General features: G+C 43.9%; 1 protein-coding gene across 1 annotated transcript in view; it reads right to left on the reverse strand.

Annotated features, from left to right (window-relative positions):
• Positions 1-371: 371 nt before the first annotated feature.
• The window catches only part of gfra4a (GDNF family receptor alpha 4a), a gene marked incomplete at both ends in the record, with an annotated part of 156982 nt that continues 135759 nt past the window's right edge, over positions 372-21594 (reverse strand). The window contains 4 exons of the mRNA XM_080513086.1: positions 372-533; positions 1400-1563; positions 15203-15337; positions 18128-18237. Of these exons, the coding sequence (XP_080369212.1) occupies positions 372-533; positions 1400-1563; positions 15203-15337; positions 18128-18237 (571 nt within the window). The remainder of the gene's footprint in view (positions 534-1399; positions 1564-15202; positions 15338-18127; positions 18238-21594) is intronic.

A 21594-nucleotide genomic window follows, 5' to 3' on the forward strand; every position in this document is an offset into this window, starting at 1 on the left:
CTTCCCCGTCCAGTCTGCAAGTGTGTGTGCGTGTGTGTGTGTGTGTGTGTGTGTGTGTGTGTGTGTGTGTGTGTGTGTGTGTGTGTGTGTGTGTGTGTGTGTGTGTGTGTGTGTGTGTGTGTGTGTGTGTGGCAGGAAATGACGTGTGCTTTCTTGGTTTGGCGCCTCGTCTCCTGGAAGCTGCACGCTGAGTCATGATTCACAGAAAGAGATTTTCAGGTTTCAGGTAGTGACGGTGAGGGAGGGGGGGTCGGGGGTGGGTGGGGGGTGTGGAGGGAGAGTCAACACGCTGACTTCTCTCTCGCACCCCGGCCCTTCACCCCCCCCGCCGCCACCCCGGCCCCCCCCTCCCCCGGCAGCGGTCCAGCCTCTTAAGGGTGGGAGAGCAGTGGCAGCCGGCCGAGGCCCAGCAGGAGGAGGAGGAGGAGGAGGAGGAAGGAGGGCCGGGCTGGGGGGGCGCCGCCATCTGAGAGGCCCGGAGAGGATGGAGTGGAGTCGCCTTCACCCCCCCACAATCTCTCATTCTCATTTATCTGGAAAAAAAAAACCACACATGTGCTGATCAGCAGCACTCAGGGAAACATTCACTCCTGGACCGACTGATTCCAGCTGCATGCGTTCTAAATGTGGGGAATCTGCAGTGTGAGCTGATCCAGGGTCTGTGTTCAGAGACACGTTCGGCCCTTGTCTGAAAACTCCTGACAGCCAATCAGTGAGGAGCTTTAGAAAGACCTGCCTTTCAGTGTTTCACCAAACAGCAAAACTTAGTGCAGAAAATACATGATTTTGATCTAGAAATCACCTGTGTTCAGTTTAATTGTTTCATTTAATTCTCTTAAAGACACTTTATATTATTGGTCATAAACCTTCAGATTAATGTTGAAATGTTTCAGACTTTATGAAGAAGAACATGCAGGATGAGCTGCAAACAAACCTGGAGGCGAACAAAAGATGTGATTTGTTTTTTTGGCATGGGTCTTCAGCTTTTCTCTTTTGGAGTCGAGTCAGTCGCCTCGTTATACATTTATTTCTGATTTAATCTGTTGGCAGGCGATCAATGAAGGTATCGGCAGAATTTTGGCTTCCAAAAGTTTACAAGAAGTTTAGAATTTTGATAAATTTATCATCATTTTTAACGCCTAAGTCAAAGTGAAAATGTTCAAGGTAGAACTGTTTGGGTTGAATAAATAATCTGCTTTTATAGGACTTTGTGAACGTTGTTCATGTCTGATTCCCTTGGCTCAGTTACATCAGGGGAAGATGCTCTATAATCTGATGTTAGAGGAGGAAGATGCTCTATAATGTGGATGTCCACAGATAGGGTTTGTTCCTCTAGCAGGAAGTTGTGACAGTTTGTATAAACCTGCTCCACCATGTGTTTGGAGAGCGCTGGTCTTACCTGAGTAGGGATCTGTGCTCGCAGGATGTTGTGCTCCGTCTCCATGGAGACGCCCGGAGCTGTGGTTGCCAGGTTGGGGCTCAGGTTGTCAGTTGCTGGACTGGGAATCCCGGGCTGGCCGGTTTTCACATCCGATCCATTCCCGAAGGCCAGGATGGCGTTCTCTGGAGGGGAGGGGAGGGGGGAGAGAGAGAGAGAGGGAGAGAGAGAGAGAGAGAGAGAGAGAGAGAGAGATATGCTTTGTTTTGGGCTTTTCTTCATGTTTTATTCAAATCTCCGCTTAAATATGTATAAATATATCATACGGAGTCAAGTTTCCATTATTGCTTTCTTGTTTGAAGTAAATCTGACGACTTGAGTGGACAAAAAACTGACAAATACACAATAATGGAGAATTATTTACAACTAAAATAAGCTTCAAACTGCAAAAGAATATTAATGTGAATACTAACACAAATACTAATGTTAATCCGAAGACCTGAAAAGAGTTTAAATGATGTATTTCAATAACAAGTGGAAGTAAGGTTAAAGATCTCTAAATCAGGATGAGTGACTAATACAAACTGTAAAGGGATGTTTTCTTTCTCTCCTTTCGACCAGCTGACATTTTTTTATCAACTGTGATTGACCACATTTTTTTGTTTCCATGTGAAAATCTCTCATTTTGAATTTCATAAATGCTTTTACAACAGATTGTTCAGCAATTGTTAATAATTTCTTGCCAGGTAATAAAAGTAAAAATAATAATAAAGATAAATTCATGGATTGAACATTAAAGGACCCATATTTCGCTATATTTCATGTTTCACAGTCCATCTTATGTTCATGTGGGATAATAATAGTCTTTGGTGAAGTGTCGCTCACAAACAAACAGATCCTTTGCAGAAAAGAAAAAAAAGTCCAGCCACATTCGCCGCTGTGCTTCTTCTTTCAGCAAGCCAAATAGTGTGGACACATACTTGCACCTGAACACATTTTCTCCAAGTGGACATGATGGTGAAAGCAGTTATCCACAGCAACAAAAACAGCAGCGTTCAATGTGAAGCCAGCATCGACTGAGAAGAAGGCTTCACGGCTCCTTGGCACATTCGTGGGCGTGTCTTGTTTTGGTTTCTCCACATGTCAATCTTCCTGGAGGCGGGGCTTCTCCAGCTCTGTGACAAGTCAGCAAGGTGGTGCCTCATCATCAAATTGAATCAAAGCGTTGAGCTCCCCCACCAGTTAGAACAGAAAAAGATCGCTGTGAACTCAAGCTTGAGGGAATCAATGAAAAAAACTCTTTGGGGATGTATATGAACCCCAAATAGCACTTTTATGATGTTTAAAGCACAGAAAAGTCGATTTAGTTTAATATGGGACCTTTAATGAGCATTTTCTTCATATATATATTTGAGAATTGTTGCAGTTTTGAGATCACGGCAGTTTTTACACGTTTTACTCTGAAGTTAATCATCAAACCCTGACACCGTGAGAACAGTTGATAATAATAATAATTTCACAGTTTCCAGCACGGCAACGCCGAGGAGAGAAAATTTTTTGTTGGAGCACGAGTCTTCTTCCCCTCCTCTGTGACCCATGTGACTGTGGGCTGTGATTGGTCACTTTATAATTAGACACTGGGGGACTGTAATTACACGGCGGTCACTCTCTTATTGCAAGTCATCGGCATGCTGAATGGACGAATTGGTTTTCTCTAATCTGAAGACGGACACGAGGCTCCACGATTAGAATTCATGACCAGACTGCCGTCCGTCCATCCTCGGTTCCAGAAAGGAGCCCGACCGTTCCGGAAACAACTCCGAGACGATCTCTGGATAGTGGCAGCTCAGATCTTCCAAGTGTGCACATCTTGTTTCCTTTACTGACGTGAGAAACTGCCAACAAATGCTCGGCGTGAGTCATTCTTACCTGGGGAATCCAGTTTGAAATGTTACTCCTCAGGCAAATAAAAAAAAAGAAAGCAGTGCCGTCTTCAATCTTGTGCGCCACTGAATCGTTACTTCAGAAGACACACGGGAGCGTTGGGTGATTTCCTCTATATAAAATGTAAATGCTGCACGGGAGGTGGTTGTATTTTGGCCAAACAGAGGAGCCCGACGGTTTTAATTACAGAACTCTCACCGGCTAAAGCCGCTGCAGGTCAGACAGAATGAAGCTTCACTTAACGGCACATTGAACAGTAGAGAGAGAAGCTGGTCGTCAAGGGAATTCAACAATAATCTATCGCCTTCCAGCCGCCTGGCTCACCTGAGGAGCTTCAGAAAGCCGCCATTCCTACAAACACGACTCCACACTGACCGGATCACTGACCGCTACTCAACTTCTCTCATCACAAACTCTTTCAGTCTCATACTGCCTCTCTTGTCTTGTCTTCTCTTGTCAGGTACTTTCATTTCTTGTCTTGTCTATTGATGCCCCATACGGTCTTGTCTTGTTTTGGCTCAAAGTGTCTTGTCTTATGTCCTGTCTTGTCTTTTCTGTCTTCACCTTGTCAGCCTATCTTTTTCATGGCTCATCTGGACTTTTCCTGCCTTGTGCTCTCTTGTCCTGCTCTGCTCTGGTCTAGTCTAGTCTAGTCTAGTCTAGACTGGTCTAGTCTAGTCTTGACTGGTCTAGTCTAGTGTAGTCCTGTCTCATCTAGTCTAGTCTAGACTGGTCTAGTCTAGTGTAGTCTTGTCTAGTCTCGTCTAGACTGATCTAGTCTAGTCTAGTCTTGTCTGGACTTGTCTAGTGTAGTCTAGTGTAGTCTGGTCTGGTCTGGTCTTCCCATGACTTGTCTTGTCTTGTCATGTTTGTTTGGAGGTCACCATTTGGAGGCCTTTTCATCATTTTCTAAAATTCCAAATCCATCATTTTGGCAATTTTGACAACTTGCACCATTTTCACCATTTGGAGGTCTTGTCATGTCTTTCCCTTTCCTTCTTGGTCTTTTCATTCCTTGGCTCATGCTCGTCATGCTCCATAAGGCCTTGTCTTGTCTTGTCTTTTCTCGAAATGTCTTAACCTGTTCTGTCTGGCCTTTTTCTCACCATGTCTCTTCTTTCCTGGGCTCTTCTTGTCCTGTCATGCTCTTCACTCGTATCATCTTGTCTAATTTTGTCACGTTTTGTCTCGTCATGCTTTTACATTCCTAGTCTTTTCATGCATTTGTCTTGTCATATCTCATCTCATCCTGTCCTGCCTTGTTGTTTCTTTCAAGCTCCATAAGTTTTGTCTTGCCTCATTTATTCTTGTCTCGCTTTGCCTCATCTTGTCCTGTCTCATCTTGTCCTTCCTCAGCATGCTGTGTCATGTCTGAGAGTTCCTCTTTAAAAGTCTCTCCTCGCCTGATCTCCTCTTGTCCTACTTTACTTTGCCTAACCTGGTCTCGTCTCACCTTGCCATGATGGCTTTGTCTCGTCTTGTGTTGTCTTCTCAAACTGAGAACAATCGTTCTTTCTTCAATCAGTTCAAGAGATGACCTCCATAAATGCCTGTTTAGTAACAAACAACTTGAGACTAATATTTACAACTAATCTCAAATTATTGATTTTTAATTAACGACTGAGTCTTCAAACATCACGATACTATTTATTTTACTACATGGATCCATGTACTGTAAGATGAATGAATCTGTAAGTATAATAAATAAAATACCTTAATTGAATTGGACTCGAGGTGAGCAGCACAACTTGTTTGTAAGAAACATCCTTTGGAGAAAATGCGTTGCTCACCAGGTATTTCAATCAGACCTGAGTCTGAATCCGTCCTACAATCAACCCATTAACCACTTGTGCACAATAATGACATTGGCCTGACCATCCTTTAAAGTTTTAGCTTTTCAAAACATCTGAATTCTGGTCATAATTGAGTCGCAGCAAAAGATTTTTCAAGTGAGGTCAGAATCGCATGGATTAATTCTGTATTTCACTGAGCTTTCATTCACTCAGTGAAGCCCAAGGACGTCCACTCTCAGACCCTCTCCACCTGGTTTACACACACACACACACACACACACACACACACACACACACACACACACACACACACACACACACACACACACACACACACGCACACACACACACACACACACACGCACACGCAAAAGAAATTAATCATATCGTTATGAAATGTTAATATTTCATGTTGAAGCATGATGTAAAACCTCTACAGGCTGAAATCTGCAGAACAAACCGACTGCAAAGCGTTTTCATAAAGGACACACAGTTCATGACTCCTCACAATGAAGTTATGAAAGAGTGGAGACACAGCTGCTGATTGGCTGCTGCTGGTCGCAGCCGCTGTTGTTGCCCTTGATGAGCGCTCGAGGAGGAAAACGCAGGAGCAGCTTTTTAAAGCACCATGAGACAGATGCACGCATCTGTGCCACTTGAGAGTGCAGTTAACTCTGCGGCCTGTGCATATGCCCGGCATCAGCGGTCAACGGGTGGGAGCTGCCAGGCCCCGCCCATAGGAAATGTGAATTAACGAGCGAGCGCAGACAGTTTGTGCAGCTGCAGCATCCAGAAGCTGAGTCATAACAAAGGCTTGCTGATGCTCTGGCCGCCGCCACCAGCCAACAATTATCCTCGACAAAAGCAGAAAAAGTGAAGCAATGTCATCTGCAAACACTCGCAGCAATTTGTGAAATCACGACCGACCTTTCTTGATACGGTAATTTCATCTGCTTTTCAATATTAGTACGTTAGTGCTTTCTGTCTTGTGGAAGACAAATGTAACGTGGCGAATCAGTCAGATATCCGCCGTCACTCAGGCTTTTATAGAAAGTTACTTTAACCAAGTGGAGAGAGCACAAAGGACTCCGAGTCCCTTCAACAGTTTCTCCATTGGTTCCTTTTTCTGCAGGAGTTCCAGTTTTATGTCCAGCGTTTGGACATAAAAAAGCCCATTCAGTCAGCAACTGTCTGATCTCTGGAGTCCCTGCAGGTATTTCAAACGCTGGAGCTAAAAGTTGCTGATCTCTTCTGCCTGCTGTTCTTCTGAAAACAAGCAAAGTTTCTTTTCAATGTCCTTTCTAAGTGGAAATAATAATGTGAAATAGCATCATTTGTAACTCCATAAAGGAAATGATGCATCTTTCATTACCTTCGCAAACAAGAGTTGGGGGGGAAGGTTATGTATGTATGTATGTACGTATGTATGTATGTATGTATGTATGTATGTATGTATGTATGTATGTATGTATGTATGTATGTATGTATGTATGTCCAAAACTGCATGAAACCTTCAGGGATGATGGTGAAATGGCTGTAGTCAATGTAATAAAACAATAATAAGAATATTTCTGGAAAATTTACAATTATTTTTACAGTTTTTGTACATGTTGCTTTCAAACTAACAGTTATGTCATTATGTGCTTGTTGTATAATGCATAACTTAGTTTTTTGGTGGATTTATGTGATTTGTCTTCTTTTTTTTACATTTCAGAGGAAAGCCATCACTCTTGGATTTTAGCACAAGGAAAATGACTTATGGCCAAATGATGGATTAATATTCAAAAGGCATTCATTCTCATTGGGCTAATGGGCTACTCTGCAGCAATTACACTAGCATGAAAGTCACTTCAATTAAAATTTGCTTAAATGAAGACATGTATGAGAGAGTCATCAATTAATATTCTCCAAGTCGTAGTGAGAGATCGATGTGTGTGCTTGAGAATCGGAGCATTATTCCATCTGTTCCCAGTGGAGGGGAAAAGAAAGTGGCCGCGGCTCGCTGGTTATTAGTGATGGGATTTCAAGCTGTGGAGTGTCGGGCTGTGACACACCAACATCGATTTCTCACACGAATCATAACAAATTGATCCATTCTCTGGAGGTAGTTTGCCTTTGCAAACTGAAATCTGCCGTACTCAATGCAACATGAAGCTTCAAGCACAGCAGCAGCCTGTTGGGGGGGGGGGGGGGGGGGGGGAGGGTCTGCATGCTGTCCTTGTTAGTCCTGCAGCTAATTAAGAATTTACATGACGTAAAGGAAAAAGCACTGAGTCGACAGCGAGGTAAACAGACGAGTGTTTGTAGATATTCACACCTTGCAGAAAGGCTGCGTGCGAATGCTGCTGCGGGTCATTAGCGTTAGCGGGGACGGTAGGAAAAGGAGCCAGCATGCTCAGAGCGTGCAGTTAGCTTCTGCAGTTAGCGCTCTGCAGTTAGCTTCTCCTCAGTTGGAACAATGTTTGACCTCTTTCCAAGAGCCCGTTTCTGCCGCTGCAGGCCTCACAACTGCATGAAGCCTCCGCGCATCGAGGTGCAGCGCTCCACCATGCTTGACTTGGCGGATGGTGGCCCTTCCACGTAGCCTGTTCCAGCTGTGCCCAACCGGTCACCAGGTGCTCTCCGCATTTTGGTCCCCATTTTTAGGGTACAACGAAAAAAACAATATTTTTTCTTCCCAGCCTTCTACAAAAAAACCTCTGTCCAGACGTCATTATGAACACGTCTCAGGCTTCAGAGCATGTACTACACATGCCAGGCCTTTAGGGGCGCTGTGACTCATCAAACACCAAAAACGCAGAAGACAGAGCACATAGAACTTTAGAAGTAGATTCCTGCTCATAAACCTGTATATAACTCTACTTCTATAGGTCTATGGTCCTGCTCCTCCTGCTGCTAGCATCAGTAGCTTCTGCAGCTCCACCAAAGCTTGTAGTCCCTGATTGTTGTGGCTATTTGATGACATCACGGACCACCGTGGGGGAAGAGGGAGGAGATTACCTCATCTTTTTTCCACAGATGATTGTCTTTGAGCCTGGGTTTTTAGAATTTCTCCACTCTGGGACCCGTGTTCAAAAAAACCTGTTTTTGCGCTTCTAAAACCGCTTGATGTGGACGACAGGCCAGAAACTGCTGGTTTAGGTGAACTGGTTTCATGATGTCGACGGCCCCTTAAAGAAGGGCAATCAGAAAATGTGTGCAAATGATCATGGTATGGCACTTCTGTGCCCCACTGGGAAAGTCTATGGGGAGGGCTGGAGGGAGAAGAGATGCCGTCAACGCTCAGGTCCTGGAGGAACAATGAGGATTTCATCCCCAACCAGTTCATCCTCTCACAGGTTATCCAGGGGAGCTCACCGATCCAGTCTACATGGGTTCTGTAGACCGGGGGAAAGCCTGCAAGGCCAACGTACTGCTTCAGTATGGCGGTGGTTTGATGTTTTCTCTCAGCGTTGTGCTGGTGTCAGTGAGTAAGCAGTAATCTACGGTCCATCATGTGAATGAAGGTGAAAATGTGAAGCATATAATTTATAAACTGTGTGGTTTGGTGTTTTTAAAGACTGTGGATGTCCAGTAATGCCATGCGGGGACGAAGTGCACATTAATATCTTCAGTGTTTAAGTCGTTTAAACATTTCCTTTGTAGATGTTTGAGGATTTTTTTTTTTCATTCTTTTTAGGCGGGGAGCTTCAAGGGGGTTCCCCTGGGGTGAACCTGCAGGGCACTCAGCCCCGTACCGACGGATCACTGGTTAGCCTCACTTTTTGTCTTCTTACACAGCCAATTTAACTTGCAGGAGAAAAAAAAATAGAATAATTGTGGAAATAAATGAGCTTCACCTCCATCTGTCCTCTCATTTTTCCCTGACACACTGAGCTTTCTGGAGATGCTGCTGCTCTGCATAGTGATGTGTCCATTACGGCTGAGACGAGGAGCTACAGCAGGGCGACAGCTGCTTTCAAAACCTGAGATTTCTTCTACTCCCCTCCACGGTTCCCTCCATCCTCAAACAACTGTATTCCTCCCTGCCACTATCCTCTCTGTCCGCCTCATTAGTTCGGAGGCAGGGAACCAAATTACGCTCAATTACAAAGTCATCAAAGGCCATCTGAAGTCCTGTCTCAGCAAGCCAGCCCAGCACAGCCAACTCACTCTGAATCCACTGCAGAAAGAGAAAGCACCCAGAGACTCCAGGAGGATTTTTTTAATTGACCGAGCTGCTTTTCACATGTATAAACACAAGCGTCAGCGGAGGACGGGAAGGTCCGCCGCCTGCAGTCGGAGTGAATGCCATTTAATTCTTTGTGCATTGTGATTACACGAGGAACATGGAGGGAATAGAAAACATTCATTTCTCCAATTATTGGCTTCAGTCCCCACTCTTCGTGCCAAATCATTATGTCCCCCAAACAAAAGTGTGGCCTGCCTGAGGCTGGAAAACAGTTGAAACTCGGGAGGAGGCGAGTGAGCAGCATGCACGGCTGCTCCATGAATCGCCCCGCACATTAGAAACCTGCTCATCCTTATTATCACATATGCACTGTTTGGCTTCGGCGGTTTACTGAGGCGGGAGGGAAGGAGTGTTTTCATTCCCCTCCTCACTCAGGGAAACGAGGACAGTCTGACTGAGGTTTGTTTTTCTGGGTCTCTAAGGAGCTTACAGTAAATAGCACACAGTGAGTCTGAGTCCTGACTGCAGGATGCTCACTGGAGCTCCCCTGGAAAAAAAAAAAAAACAAGACATCCATCAACCAGCCGGAAAACACGTGTGTTATTCTGGGAGATTTGACTCGACGGGGGATTTGACTGGATGTGGAGGAGCTCACAGAAACACCAGCATCCAACAATAACCTCATACATGTGTATGCGCTGCCTTCACAATGAACACATTTTTATATTCACCAGTTACTGAAAATCAGTGTGTTGAGACAACTGTTGATATTATTATTCAACTGAAAACTGTTAAAATGTACTCCATACTTTACTTTTAAATGTTTTTCTCAACAGAGGTGAAGTTACATCAGCTAGAAGAGGAAGATGCTCAATAATCTGGATGTTAGAGAAGGAAGATGCTCAATAATCTGATATTAGAGGAGGAAGATGCTCTATAATCTGATGTTAGAGGGGGAAGATGCTCTATAATCTGATGTTAGAGGGGGAGCCGCTCTATAATCTGATGTTAGAGGAGAAAGATGCTCTATAATCTGGATGTTAGCAGAGGAAGATGCTCTCGAATCTGATGTTAGGGGAGGAAGATGCTCTATAACCTGATGTTAGATGAGGAAGATGCTCTATAAGCTGATGTTAGAGGAGGAAGATACTCTATAAGCTGATTTTAGAGGAGGAAGATGCTCTATAACCTGGTGTGAGAGGAGGAAGATGCTCTATACTCTGATGTTAGAGAAGGAAGATGCTCTATAATTTGGATGTTGGAGGAAGATGTCTCAGTGAATCATCACTTTTAAAAAGCTTCAGCTGCAACACTTTAGTGTTAATTTCACAGCACTGAAAAGCTGGTTGGACGAAAATTGAGCCGTTTGTAGGAAGGTGGTGAACAGTGGGTGAAATGTTCTTTTTGTGTGGATCATTTCAATACACAGCAGAATCAAAGCTCAGGAACTACAGGAATGATGTCTGACGAGAATCAACACAATGTTGTGTGACTGTGTGAATGGGTGAATGTGTTGAATCATGTAAAGCGCTTTGGGACGGCTCACGCAGCCAGAAAGTGCCACATAAGTGAAGTCCATTTTTACCATTTCCAAACTGAACCTGGACTGTTTCTCTGGCTCAGCGTTTATATTGTCTCTGCTGCTGTAGATCAGAGGAAGACCTGACACAGCTCATCAAGCAGCATCACTGTCAATTACACCTCTGGGAGAGTAAATAACACATCTGTTTGTACATTACTGCAGCTCCACAGGTTATTTTGTAAGGAGTGATGCACCCATGACACTTTTCAAAAGGAACAGTACGAGTACTAACTTTTAGCTCCTTGCTGATATCAACTTGAATACTTGCGTATGGAGCATGGAGCATGAAGCATCGCCGGTGTGTGAGCCTGAAACTCTTTAGCATGTAGCATGAAGCATGGTTCGCCGTTACGTGCTGAACAGTTAAGCTAATTAGAGACATCGGGCAACACTGCTGGTGATGAAGTCGCTGGTCTTGTACAAACCATCTTCCTCCTGCTCTCGATATTTTGTCAGAAAATGATTTAAAGTGTGTCTTACTTTTGTCATTCTCATTAATCTTAAAGAATCTCGACACTGCCGACATCGCTCGGACTCTCTTGCCTTCCTGCTGCTGACGCATGATGTCACATAATACCCCCAGAGTTGTATCAGTGAGTACTGTGTGCAATATTGTACCTGATACCCGGTACAGGTATCAGTATATCAGTATTTGTAACAGTAACATGTGGTCACTTTAACACTGATATTCTGTGTCAGGAGATACAGAAACTTGTTTTCTGGTGTGTGAGCCTCAGCAACAGTTTGAATTGTTTAGCCAGTGGAGCTTTCCCTCAAACAGAGTTGATCTCCTTTCATCACAGCGACCACACGAAGACAAAAGCTTGATAATCATTATCAGCTGCACTTTATCAGTCACACAATATCAGTGGTGACACCGACTGACCATTATTGTTTTCTTTAATCTGCTGAGATACATTTTCTGTCGAAATGAATTTACAGGTTTTAACCCCGAAGCGTTTCCTTGTCCCTGGTCTCCCTGTAGCCATTAGTCAGGGTTTCATTTGTGAGGATTTATAAAAGATTATCGACCGCACCGCAGTAACAATGCCGAATGTCCGGGCTGTATTGTGTCTCTGTCCCAACGGATGCTTTCAAACACCATAAATGATGTGTTTAGTGACAGTAAACCAGAAGCAGACAGCGGAGGTCTTCAGATGAGCCGTCAGGAAAATGTTTTGCTGCAGTTTAATGAGACGACGGAGGGGATTTTTACACTCAGAACGTAAAAGACAGGACGCTGAGACCCGAGCTGAGCTATCGCTGATGCTGCCATGAAAGCTATACCTGCTTGCGATCAAACTAGCCTCAAAGCCACGTTGTCAAGGGGAGTCTGTCAAAACTCCCAGAATGCAACAGTACAGGAAAAGTTTTCTGGACATTTGACTGGATTTTACACCAGCATGTTTCATTAAAATCAGCTTTATGTTGAGATTGGAGTCATATTTTTGTAGTAATTGTTTAGTTTTTGTGAAAATATCAATATTTCCATTCCAATGTATACTGCGCAGCACAACAAAGCAAAATGGTAAATTTAAAGGTCATTATGGCTTGATTTAACCAGTCTGAGCCACTCAGGATGAAACTGGACTCTGAACTGAATGTGGCCTCTGAACTAACCTGAGCTTGACACCACTGGATTAAGATTTCAGAGCTCTTGATGGCGTTTACGTGAAGTTTCTGAACCACGAGATGTTTTCCAAACTGTGCCAGTGGTTGTCCTCCAGCTTCTGACCATGCAAACTCCTGTGTGTCCTGCCAACGGCTGAATGGACGGGTGCCGTCACAGTTTTACTCCAGATCATTGTGTTTATTGTCTTTATACAGACCAAAGTATCACGGTAGTCTGGGTCGTGTTCAGATGAACTCCGATCCCAACGTGGCACATTGAACCACTTTCTCTCGTCTGCACCATCGCCTCCAGCTTCATGAAGTACCTGAAGCACTTTAACATCGCGCTGCTCGATAAATCCAAACACAAGCAGAGGCATCACTGATCATGACGTCATCAGAACAAACACTGGGGGGTTTGAGACTGAGGCTGCTGGCAGCTCTTCGGGCTTCAGGAGCCTCTTCAGCTCCAGCTTGTGCATTTGTGAGCAAGCTGGTGCACAACACAACTTCACACTGCCATCACACCTCAGTGCGACTGGACCGGGTCCCGCTTGAAGACCTGCGAGTGTTCACACCTGCTCTGCTGGACTAACTTCACCTGTGTGGACCAAAACATTGCAGGTGTGAAGACACTCAGCCCCGACCTGTCCTCTGTCCTCTGTCCCCTGAGACCAGAGGATGAGGCAGGGAGGGATGGAGGAGTGAAGGATAACTACTTCAAAACCATTTCACTATTGTATTAATGTGTTAAAGTGTCCTGATGCCGCCTGTATCCAGCATCAATGCTCATGCTAATGCTGATGTGTCTCATCAGCTGGACGTATCAACTTAAATGCTTCTTAAACAATACATCAATAAAATGAAAAGCTTCTGCAATGTTTGTCCACGTATGAAATTACAAGTGAGTCCCATCACAGCAGGTTGTGAATTAAACAGTTATCTTAACTGAGTTCTTTAACCAGGCTGTTCTTTTCATCTCTGCTCGTCTGGGAATATTCAGAATAACTTCTGCCTTTATCTTTTCTCTTTAAACTGAACTCGTCTGCCCTGTGGCGCTCTTCCATATTTCTCCGTCCACATTGCAAAGTCCGCAGTTTGTGTCTCCTCCCTCACTGGCCTCTATGCCCCCTGGAAATATAAAACTTGTCCTTATGAGATAAAAAAAAAAAAAAAGGAGCATCAGGCAGCACCTATTCACTTGTAAATCCACTGGATTTAAAGAGATTACTGTTACAGAGCACAGAACTCACAAAAGTACACAGACAGGACGCGATCGGTGAAAACGCAAAACTTTAGTTGTGTTCTGTTTGTCGGGTTGCAACGGCGCTCGGATCCACTGAAGGGCACCACAGAAAACAATGCTACTGCATTCCACAAGTTTCCTCTGTGGTGCCATGAATCCCAGTCCATATTCTCCTGGGACTTGGTACTTTTATTTTGAAAGTCACCGTAATAACAATCCAACTTGGTGGTCTGGCCACTGGAATGTTTTCCCAGTGCTAATCTTTAAAGCTCAGTGTTGTCTGCTGCATGGGAGTGTCTGTGTGTGTGTGTGTGTGTGTGTGTGCTTTCATTACTAAAAAAAAACAACATGGTCAACTAGTGGTCCGACACGCTAACTACACCGTTTTCAGTGTTCCTGCCGTTTCCTGGGCAATGGCATGCATGAAAGCCAACACATCGTCTGCACATCGGTGTGGAGCCGATCTAACAGGAAAATAAAAAATAACATGCTTCATTCAGCACCTCATCAGCAGTTTAGGCTGATAAATTGATGTTACTGTGGCGAGAACCCCCCCCCCCCCCCGCCACACACACACACACACACACACACACACACACACACACACACACACACACACACACACACACACACACACACACACACACACACACACACACCACCACCACTACCACTTCATGATAAGATATTCTGTGTTCCTTATCTCTTGCAATCTTTTCTGTGTCTCCTGTTTTCTCTCTTGCTGTAAAACTACTCATGGTCACTCATGGTAATTTCACAAGTCGTCTACTTTGAAATAACTGTGAACATATTGCCATACTGCACAACCTTTTGTTATACTGCACTATTGTTTGTTATAGTGTACTTCTTTGTTATATTATACTTCTTTGTTATATTGTACTTCTTTGTTATATTATACTTCTTTGTTATATTATACTTCTTTGTTATATTGTACTTCTTTGTTTCATCTTGTTCATTTGCACAGAGAGAAGCAGCTCTACAATTTCATTATATATCGTATAATAATAACAATAAAGTATATTCTATTCTATTCTATTCTATTCTATTCTCTTCTCTTCTATTCTATTCTATTCTATTTAACAGGCTTTATGCAGGATCTGAGTAAATCAAAGCAAAATAAAACTTGAGAAAAACAAATGTTTCAATAAAGTCCAACCAAATATTGTTTGTAACTTTAGTTTGAGTAAAACTTCTTCAGTATTTGTTGTTTCGTCCCCTCGTTTGAGGGTTGCATAAGCATTAATCCTGAATTCAGAAGGTGGGTAAATAGTGTTTGTAAATGCCTTCAGTGCGCAGCACAGCAGCACATCAAAAGACTTTGGCGCCATACAGTGTGTCATGGATTATTTTGTTCACAACTTCACACTTTCTTAATTCTCCTGCCGGCTCTGGCTCTTTGTTGGAGCGGTGATTGTTGCTGGAGGTTTCTCTCTCTCTCTCCACAGCTGTTACTCACTCAGGCACACGTTGTCATGGAAGAACGCGAGGAAGTCGCTGCATTGTTCCCGGTGGTTGCCGCTCGCCACACAGGTGCACCAGGGTCCCACATTGGATGTGGAGTTGTCAAGGTAGTTGGGAGTGATTGTACTTCCTGTGGAAGTGGAGGAGGGAGAGAGAGAGAGAGAGAGAGAGAGAGAGAGAGTGTTTACAGGCACCGCCGCTGCCTTCTCATATCACCACGTCCACGGCACAATGACAGGATCTGACTTGAAGCTGCTGCAGAACAAGAGGAAAGCGTCTCTTTGATTCAGCTGAATATTGAACGGGTTTAGCTGTCTTTTGTTACTGAAGCCGCTTTACCTGCCGCATTTGTAAGAAAGGTGAAAAAGTGTCTGACTGGGGAGTGTCGTGTCATTTGAGTTGAATTCTGTTTGATTTAATCTTGTTATGCTCAGCCTGATTATGACCTTACCCTGATTACGGTAATCGAATAAAGGAACTTACGTGGCAATTTCTATCAAGTCTGTTTCTATCATCACAACACTTCCCTAATCAGGTTAAGCCTGAGTTACTGGTGTGCATGTAATATATTCACTGAGAGTGAGTGAGAGGAATGGAAATGGGGGAACAAATGGAGGCTGAGTGAAAAGAGACAAATGCACAGACTGGGGGGTTAGTTAATGTCCCCCCATCGCACCGCCTGTCAGCAGCAGAGACTCAGCCAGCATGGTAACAAGGCTTCAATCAACTCAGTTCTATGGTACGTGTCTGTTTCAGTTTAAAAGAAGAAGCATCGCAGACCAGGGAACGTGAAGGGCTCAAAAGCTTTTGGGAAGAAAACAGTATATAGTGAAATCTGGAAGGTAATAAATCAGCAAAATTCTTTTGTTTATCGGAGAAACCGTAATTTCAGTGCGAAGGTTAGGGAAGCAGCGGTACCAATACCAGTATGAGGTCTGATACCGCACAGAGTACTCATGAAAGATCCTAGATAAAAGCCAGTGAGTATTATGTGACATCAAGCGTCCTGGGCGGGGAGGAGATTCTTCAATATTAACGAGAATGACAAAATCTGACAAATATCAAGAGGAGGACAAAGATAGTTCTTTCAACACGACAGTTTGGACGAAAATCTGTAAAGCACTTTGTGCAACATGAAAACCTCTTTATAAATAAAGATTGTTTGATTGATTGATTGATTGATTGAACACCAGCGACTTCATCACCAGAAACATTTGGACCAGCAGAGTCAGCCCGAGGTTGCTCAGTAGTTTCACTGCTCAGTATGGCACTCTGAGCTGTGCTACATGCTACATGCTACATGCTAAACATGATTAAAGTGTGACTGATACACTCATTAACAGTGAACGCGGTCTACAGTAGAATAGCCATGGTAACTCGTAGTTCTGCACATCCTCAGTAGAGGCAATCAGAGCAAAGTTTCCTCCGTTGTGTCATGACTCCCAGTCCTTATTCTCTTGGGACTTGGTACTTTTATTTTGACAGTCACAGTAATAAGAATCCAACTGGGTGGTCTGTCTACTAAAATCTTCGTGCTCTCACATTGCTAATGTTTCGAGCACAACTACATCGTTTCAGCATTTCTGCCGTGTATACATGAAACTTTTCACTTGAAACGGGCCTAAAGGCCCCTACATACTCCCTCGAGAACCCATAAGAACAAGAAGAAATGTTCAGCTGTGACATCAGTCAGCTTTTTTCAGTTCATAATCCGAGAAGAAGCTGTCAAACTCAAAGACCACGCCCCCTCACAGCCGACCACGCCCGTAACAGCAGGCACATGTCTGTGGAGTAGCATTTTAACTTTTCACCATCATCTCGCTTCAAATGTTTTCAGAAATACCTTTTGTTGAACTGTTTCAGTAATGAAAGAGAACGTTTGTGTCCGAGCCGCCAGGTTGGTCTGGCTTTAACCCACAGGTTTTAACTGCAGGAGGTGACAGCTTTGAGTGATGCGTTCAGGGGCATTGCGTAACTCAGCACTCCGACATGTTAACGAAGTGCGGCACTCATACAAGGCTACATTCTTAAAATATGACTGATAGTCATGAGCGAGCTGGAACGTGCAGCACACAGCAGTGATTTTGTTTGGCAGGACTCTGGATTGCCAAACTTTCTCGTTGTTCTTATGTAGGATGAGTCGGCCTTTAGTGTTGCAGCCTGCAAAGTGAAGCTACCATTGGCCACGACTCCACCTTTGTATTCTTTGCCTCCTTTGGAGCCTTTCAGCAGGAAATGATGGGAAGTCTTTGTCCCGGAAGGTTAATGCAGCCTTGTATTTTTCTAAAAGCTACTGAGAAATAAAATTGTTGCACTTTGAGGCAGTGGGGTTAAAAAAAAGAAGGTTTATTCAGGTTTACCTCCATTGATTTTGAGGGCTTGAGACTTCCAAACAACAACAGCTTCAGAGTCTCACTTCGACTTCGGCTGTCAACAATGGCCAATCATGCTGCTCTCTGTCTTCCTCCATCAGTCGCCTTCGGTTTCACACCAACCAACAACTTGTCATCAGTTTTTTTTCTGCAGTGCGGTATTGTTGTCCCATAATGACATGTTTGAAGCGAGTGCTTTTTAACAACCTTTTGTGCATTATGTGATCTTTTGTTAAGTTTTTATCTGCAGCACAATAAGCCGACTCGACGCCTCCGCCCGCTCCCACTCATCATCACGTCAGGGATAATTCTCTCAAAACAGCGGTCAATAGTTGTAATTGCACTACTTATAATGCCAACGATTTGGCCGGGCATGCCGCAGCCACATTAATCAGAGCTCCATCGATCACTGAGGCCAGCTCCTCATCACAATCCCTGATTCACTCTTTTGAGTTCTGTTTCGTGCGCGCCGCCTTCCACCCTCCAAAACCCCCTTCCTGTCCCTGATCCGTCACAGAAGGTGGGAGAGCCAGAGATTTAGTTCTTACCGATCAGCCCGGTGTATGCAAGCAGACATGCTCCGTAGTTGTCCTGCTTGCAGCCGCTGGCGCTCTGCTCCCAGGGTTGGCAGTCGTACTGGAACTGTGCCCAGCGAGACCTGTGGGAGCAATAACATGTCATCCATCATTTACTTGTGCTTGGCTGGCTGCAGCGCACGCCGTGTCACCGCCTGGTGGTGGGCCGCGGCGCTTCGTCTCAACCGGGGGACGAGAATCAGAAAGCCAGAGCGCTCGTCTACCTCCCAGCCCGTCACCTCGCTCCGCCCTTCACCCCTGATGATATTCATCCCTCCGTTTCCCGGGCGGTTGTCTTCTGGAGGGCTGCCAGGCTGTAAAGAGTCAATGAGGGGCACAGATAGGCCTCGGCTGTGCTTTCTAAATACCGTGGGCGCTCTCTGGCAGGCCTGGCTGCGAGGAGATAAGACAAATATGGACCTTTCATCCCTTCCTTCCTTTCTTACAGCCGCCTGCTGAGACATCTCATCTCAGGCCTCATGACCATCATCATCATCACACGAGGCCATGGTGGCCATCAAATCTCATCATTGCCTCGCCTGCCGACTGGTATTTCCAGTGGGATCCCCCCCTCGGGGCCCCCCCGACTCACCCGCCCCTCGTTTGTCATGTCAATGTAATGACGAGCTGAGCAACGGCATCCTCCGCAGGCAGCTGGTTAATGTCGGCTGACTGGTGTGGGCCTTGAGCTGCTCTATGAAGCGCCGAAAGGGTGGGGGGTGGGGGGGGTTTGGGTCGGGTAGGGAGGGTGGGACTGGGGGGGTAATGCCTGATCGATAGCCGTGACAGATGAAGTCCTTTGTCTTCCTGACATTCGAAGAGGAACTTAGATTAAACGGCGCCGACCGTTCTGCATCAGCCTGGACGGATCTGAGAACCCGGTGTTCCTGTGAGAACCCCCCCCCCCCCCAACCCCTACGTGAATCTCAGTGACTTCATGAGAAATCGTTAGCTTTCTGATTGGTTTACAATCCATGCAAATTTCAATTAAGTCTTCAGCCTCATCAGTGTCGCGCCATGCGCGGCGCTTTAGCCCTCGGTGAGCGGTCTGGTTGAGATAACCTATCTTCAGCAGAGGGTCAGTTCTGAGCGGAGCGCTTACCGACTCCACCGGGTCGCGGCGTTCATTAATGTTTTTGTGAGTGCTGCGGCGGCACAGTCATGTGTGAATCCCAAGTGATTATAGCTGCTCTAATAATGACTGTTTCAGACGGCTGCTTGTTGCCTGGCTGCTTCCCTCAGAAAATTAATGCAGATTTTAATTGAACTAATTAAACACAGTTAATGAGTATAACAATTGAATTAATTAAACACAACTGACTAATTAAATCTAAATGAACATATCACACCAGCCAGACCTATCTACCAAGATACACAAATACAATTTGTTGCCTGGAGGGAGAGTCAACATGCTCAGCAGCTACAGAGCTCTTCACATGAAGGCAGCGGCTGTCACGAAACAGCCACTTACACTCACCCCCATCATTTTCAACAGTCGACATGGTTGACTCATTAAAAATATCTGGAAACAAGTTTTTTTTTCTTACTTTCTCTGTCAACGGATGCTTGATTGTGTGTTATAGCCAGAAAGGCATTGTTCCCTCTGGTTTGTACCGGTTACCTTGAATGTCACCAAGACAAATTGGTTTTGGTTGCGAAAGCCGAACTGGAGCAAATCCACTGATTATGGTAATTATGGGGTGAGCTGAATTTACTTTTCAGACTCATCTATTTTAAATGTCCCCCAGCTTGTTGAAGCAGCGTTAGTCAATGTTTTTATGGCTTCACACAGGTAACAATCGTATCCAGAGGCAACGTTTGAAATTAAAAAAATACATTTTCTCAGGTTTTGCCTCAGGCCTTATTCTTAGTTCATATCTTCATTTGTGCTCAATTATTGTCAAAGTAATTACAGCTGGATTATTTTCACATTGAAGTTTCAGGTTTTGTTTTCATTTTCCTGTAAAACAACGTTTTAACAAGTAAATGCTTGGTTCCAATTGAGCCGGTCCCCTTCATTCACACACAAACAGTGTGATTGGAGACTGAAAATGTCAATCAAACCTGTGACGCCTCCTGTGACACCAGTTTTGAAAATAATATCTCATGTTAAACTCTTTTAATTTGTGGGAGAGGATAAGTACGTTTTTGGTAACATCTTCAGATTGAAACTTTGACAATTTGGTGAATAGTTTTAGTTTGATTTTTTTTACAGTTGATCCACTCGATGATAATGGTAAATATCAAGATGATGGCTCGTTACCATCATAGCTATTGAGAAAAATACTTTGTGTATTTATGTATTTATTTTAGTTTTTACTTGAGTTTAGTTCTCGTTCAGCGTCAAACAAAAAGAATCATTTATCGAAGTTTTTCTCCCATTTGGAGGATTTGTTTATGAACCATCTGACAATATTTTGTGTACCCAGCTGTCACAGGACTCAAAGGATCCAGGTTCACGGAAAGTTCAAAGTCCTGATTCAGTAAAAAGAGTCGAGTCATTCAGGAACCGTCCGCCTCGGCTCGACATCCTGCATCTGAGACCTTCATCTGGTTATCACTCCAACGTGTTGTTCCTCTGCTCAGTCGATAAAACTTGAACATTTTCTACTTTTACTTCAATAAACGCTTCTCCTGAACAATCTTCCCTCATTAAAATGTATTTCAGCAGCTCTTAGCTAAACTGTGCACCGCTGAGGATTCATCTACTTTACATTTTCTCACTGGCAGAAAGTTCAAGTAAGAGAGAAAATATGACAAACACAAAGAGACTTGGATAGTTTTCTCAAGAGTCGGAAGATCAAACGCGATGTGGATGTGTCAGTAACCTGAGGCGGATGTTCACGAACAAGTTCAACAAAAGATACGATGATACAGCAAATCAGAGCGTCTTTCTTCAGTCAGACTGAACTTTACTGTGCGAAACATTCAACTCAGCTTTTCACATGAAGTCCTGGACGTCAGAGCGCCGGGTCGCCACCAACCCATCACTGTCATTTAACAACCATCAATCCAACAGGCTTGTTACAGCCCAATATGTAACAACGCCCCCAATTGTTAGAAAAGATTCCACAATCAAACCTGAAATATAATAACCGGTTGATGATGTAACAAACATGTTGAGCCCAAAACTTAAAAACTTTTAATATTACATTTAATATTATATTTTAATATGAGGCAGGAAAAATATGTTTCCTTAATATTGGAATAATTTTATTACATCATAATGTGTGTCAATGATTTATGGTTTGAACTTCATAATAATAATAATAATAATAATAATAATAATAATAATAATAATAATAATAATAATAATAATAATAATAATAATAATAATAATAATAATAATAATCACAATAGAATATCTCAATCAAATTTTTTTTATTATATTGCAGATTGTTTGTGATGTTTTATTTGGCCTTTAACATCAGTTGTACCTT

This window comes from Blennius ocellaris, assembly GCF_963422515.1.
Source record: "Blennius ocellaris genome assembly, chromosome: 17".
Classification (NCBI taxonomy): domain Eukaryota; kingdom Metazoa; phylum Chordata; class Actinopteri; order Blenniiformes; family Blenniidae; genus Blennius; species Blennius ocellaris.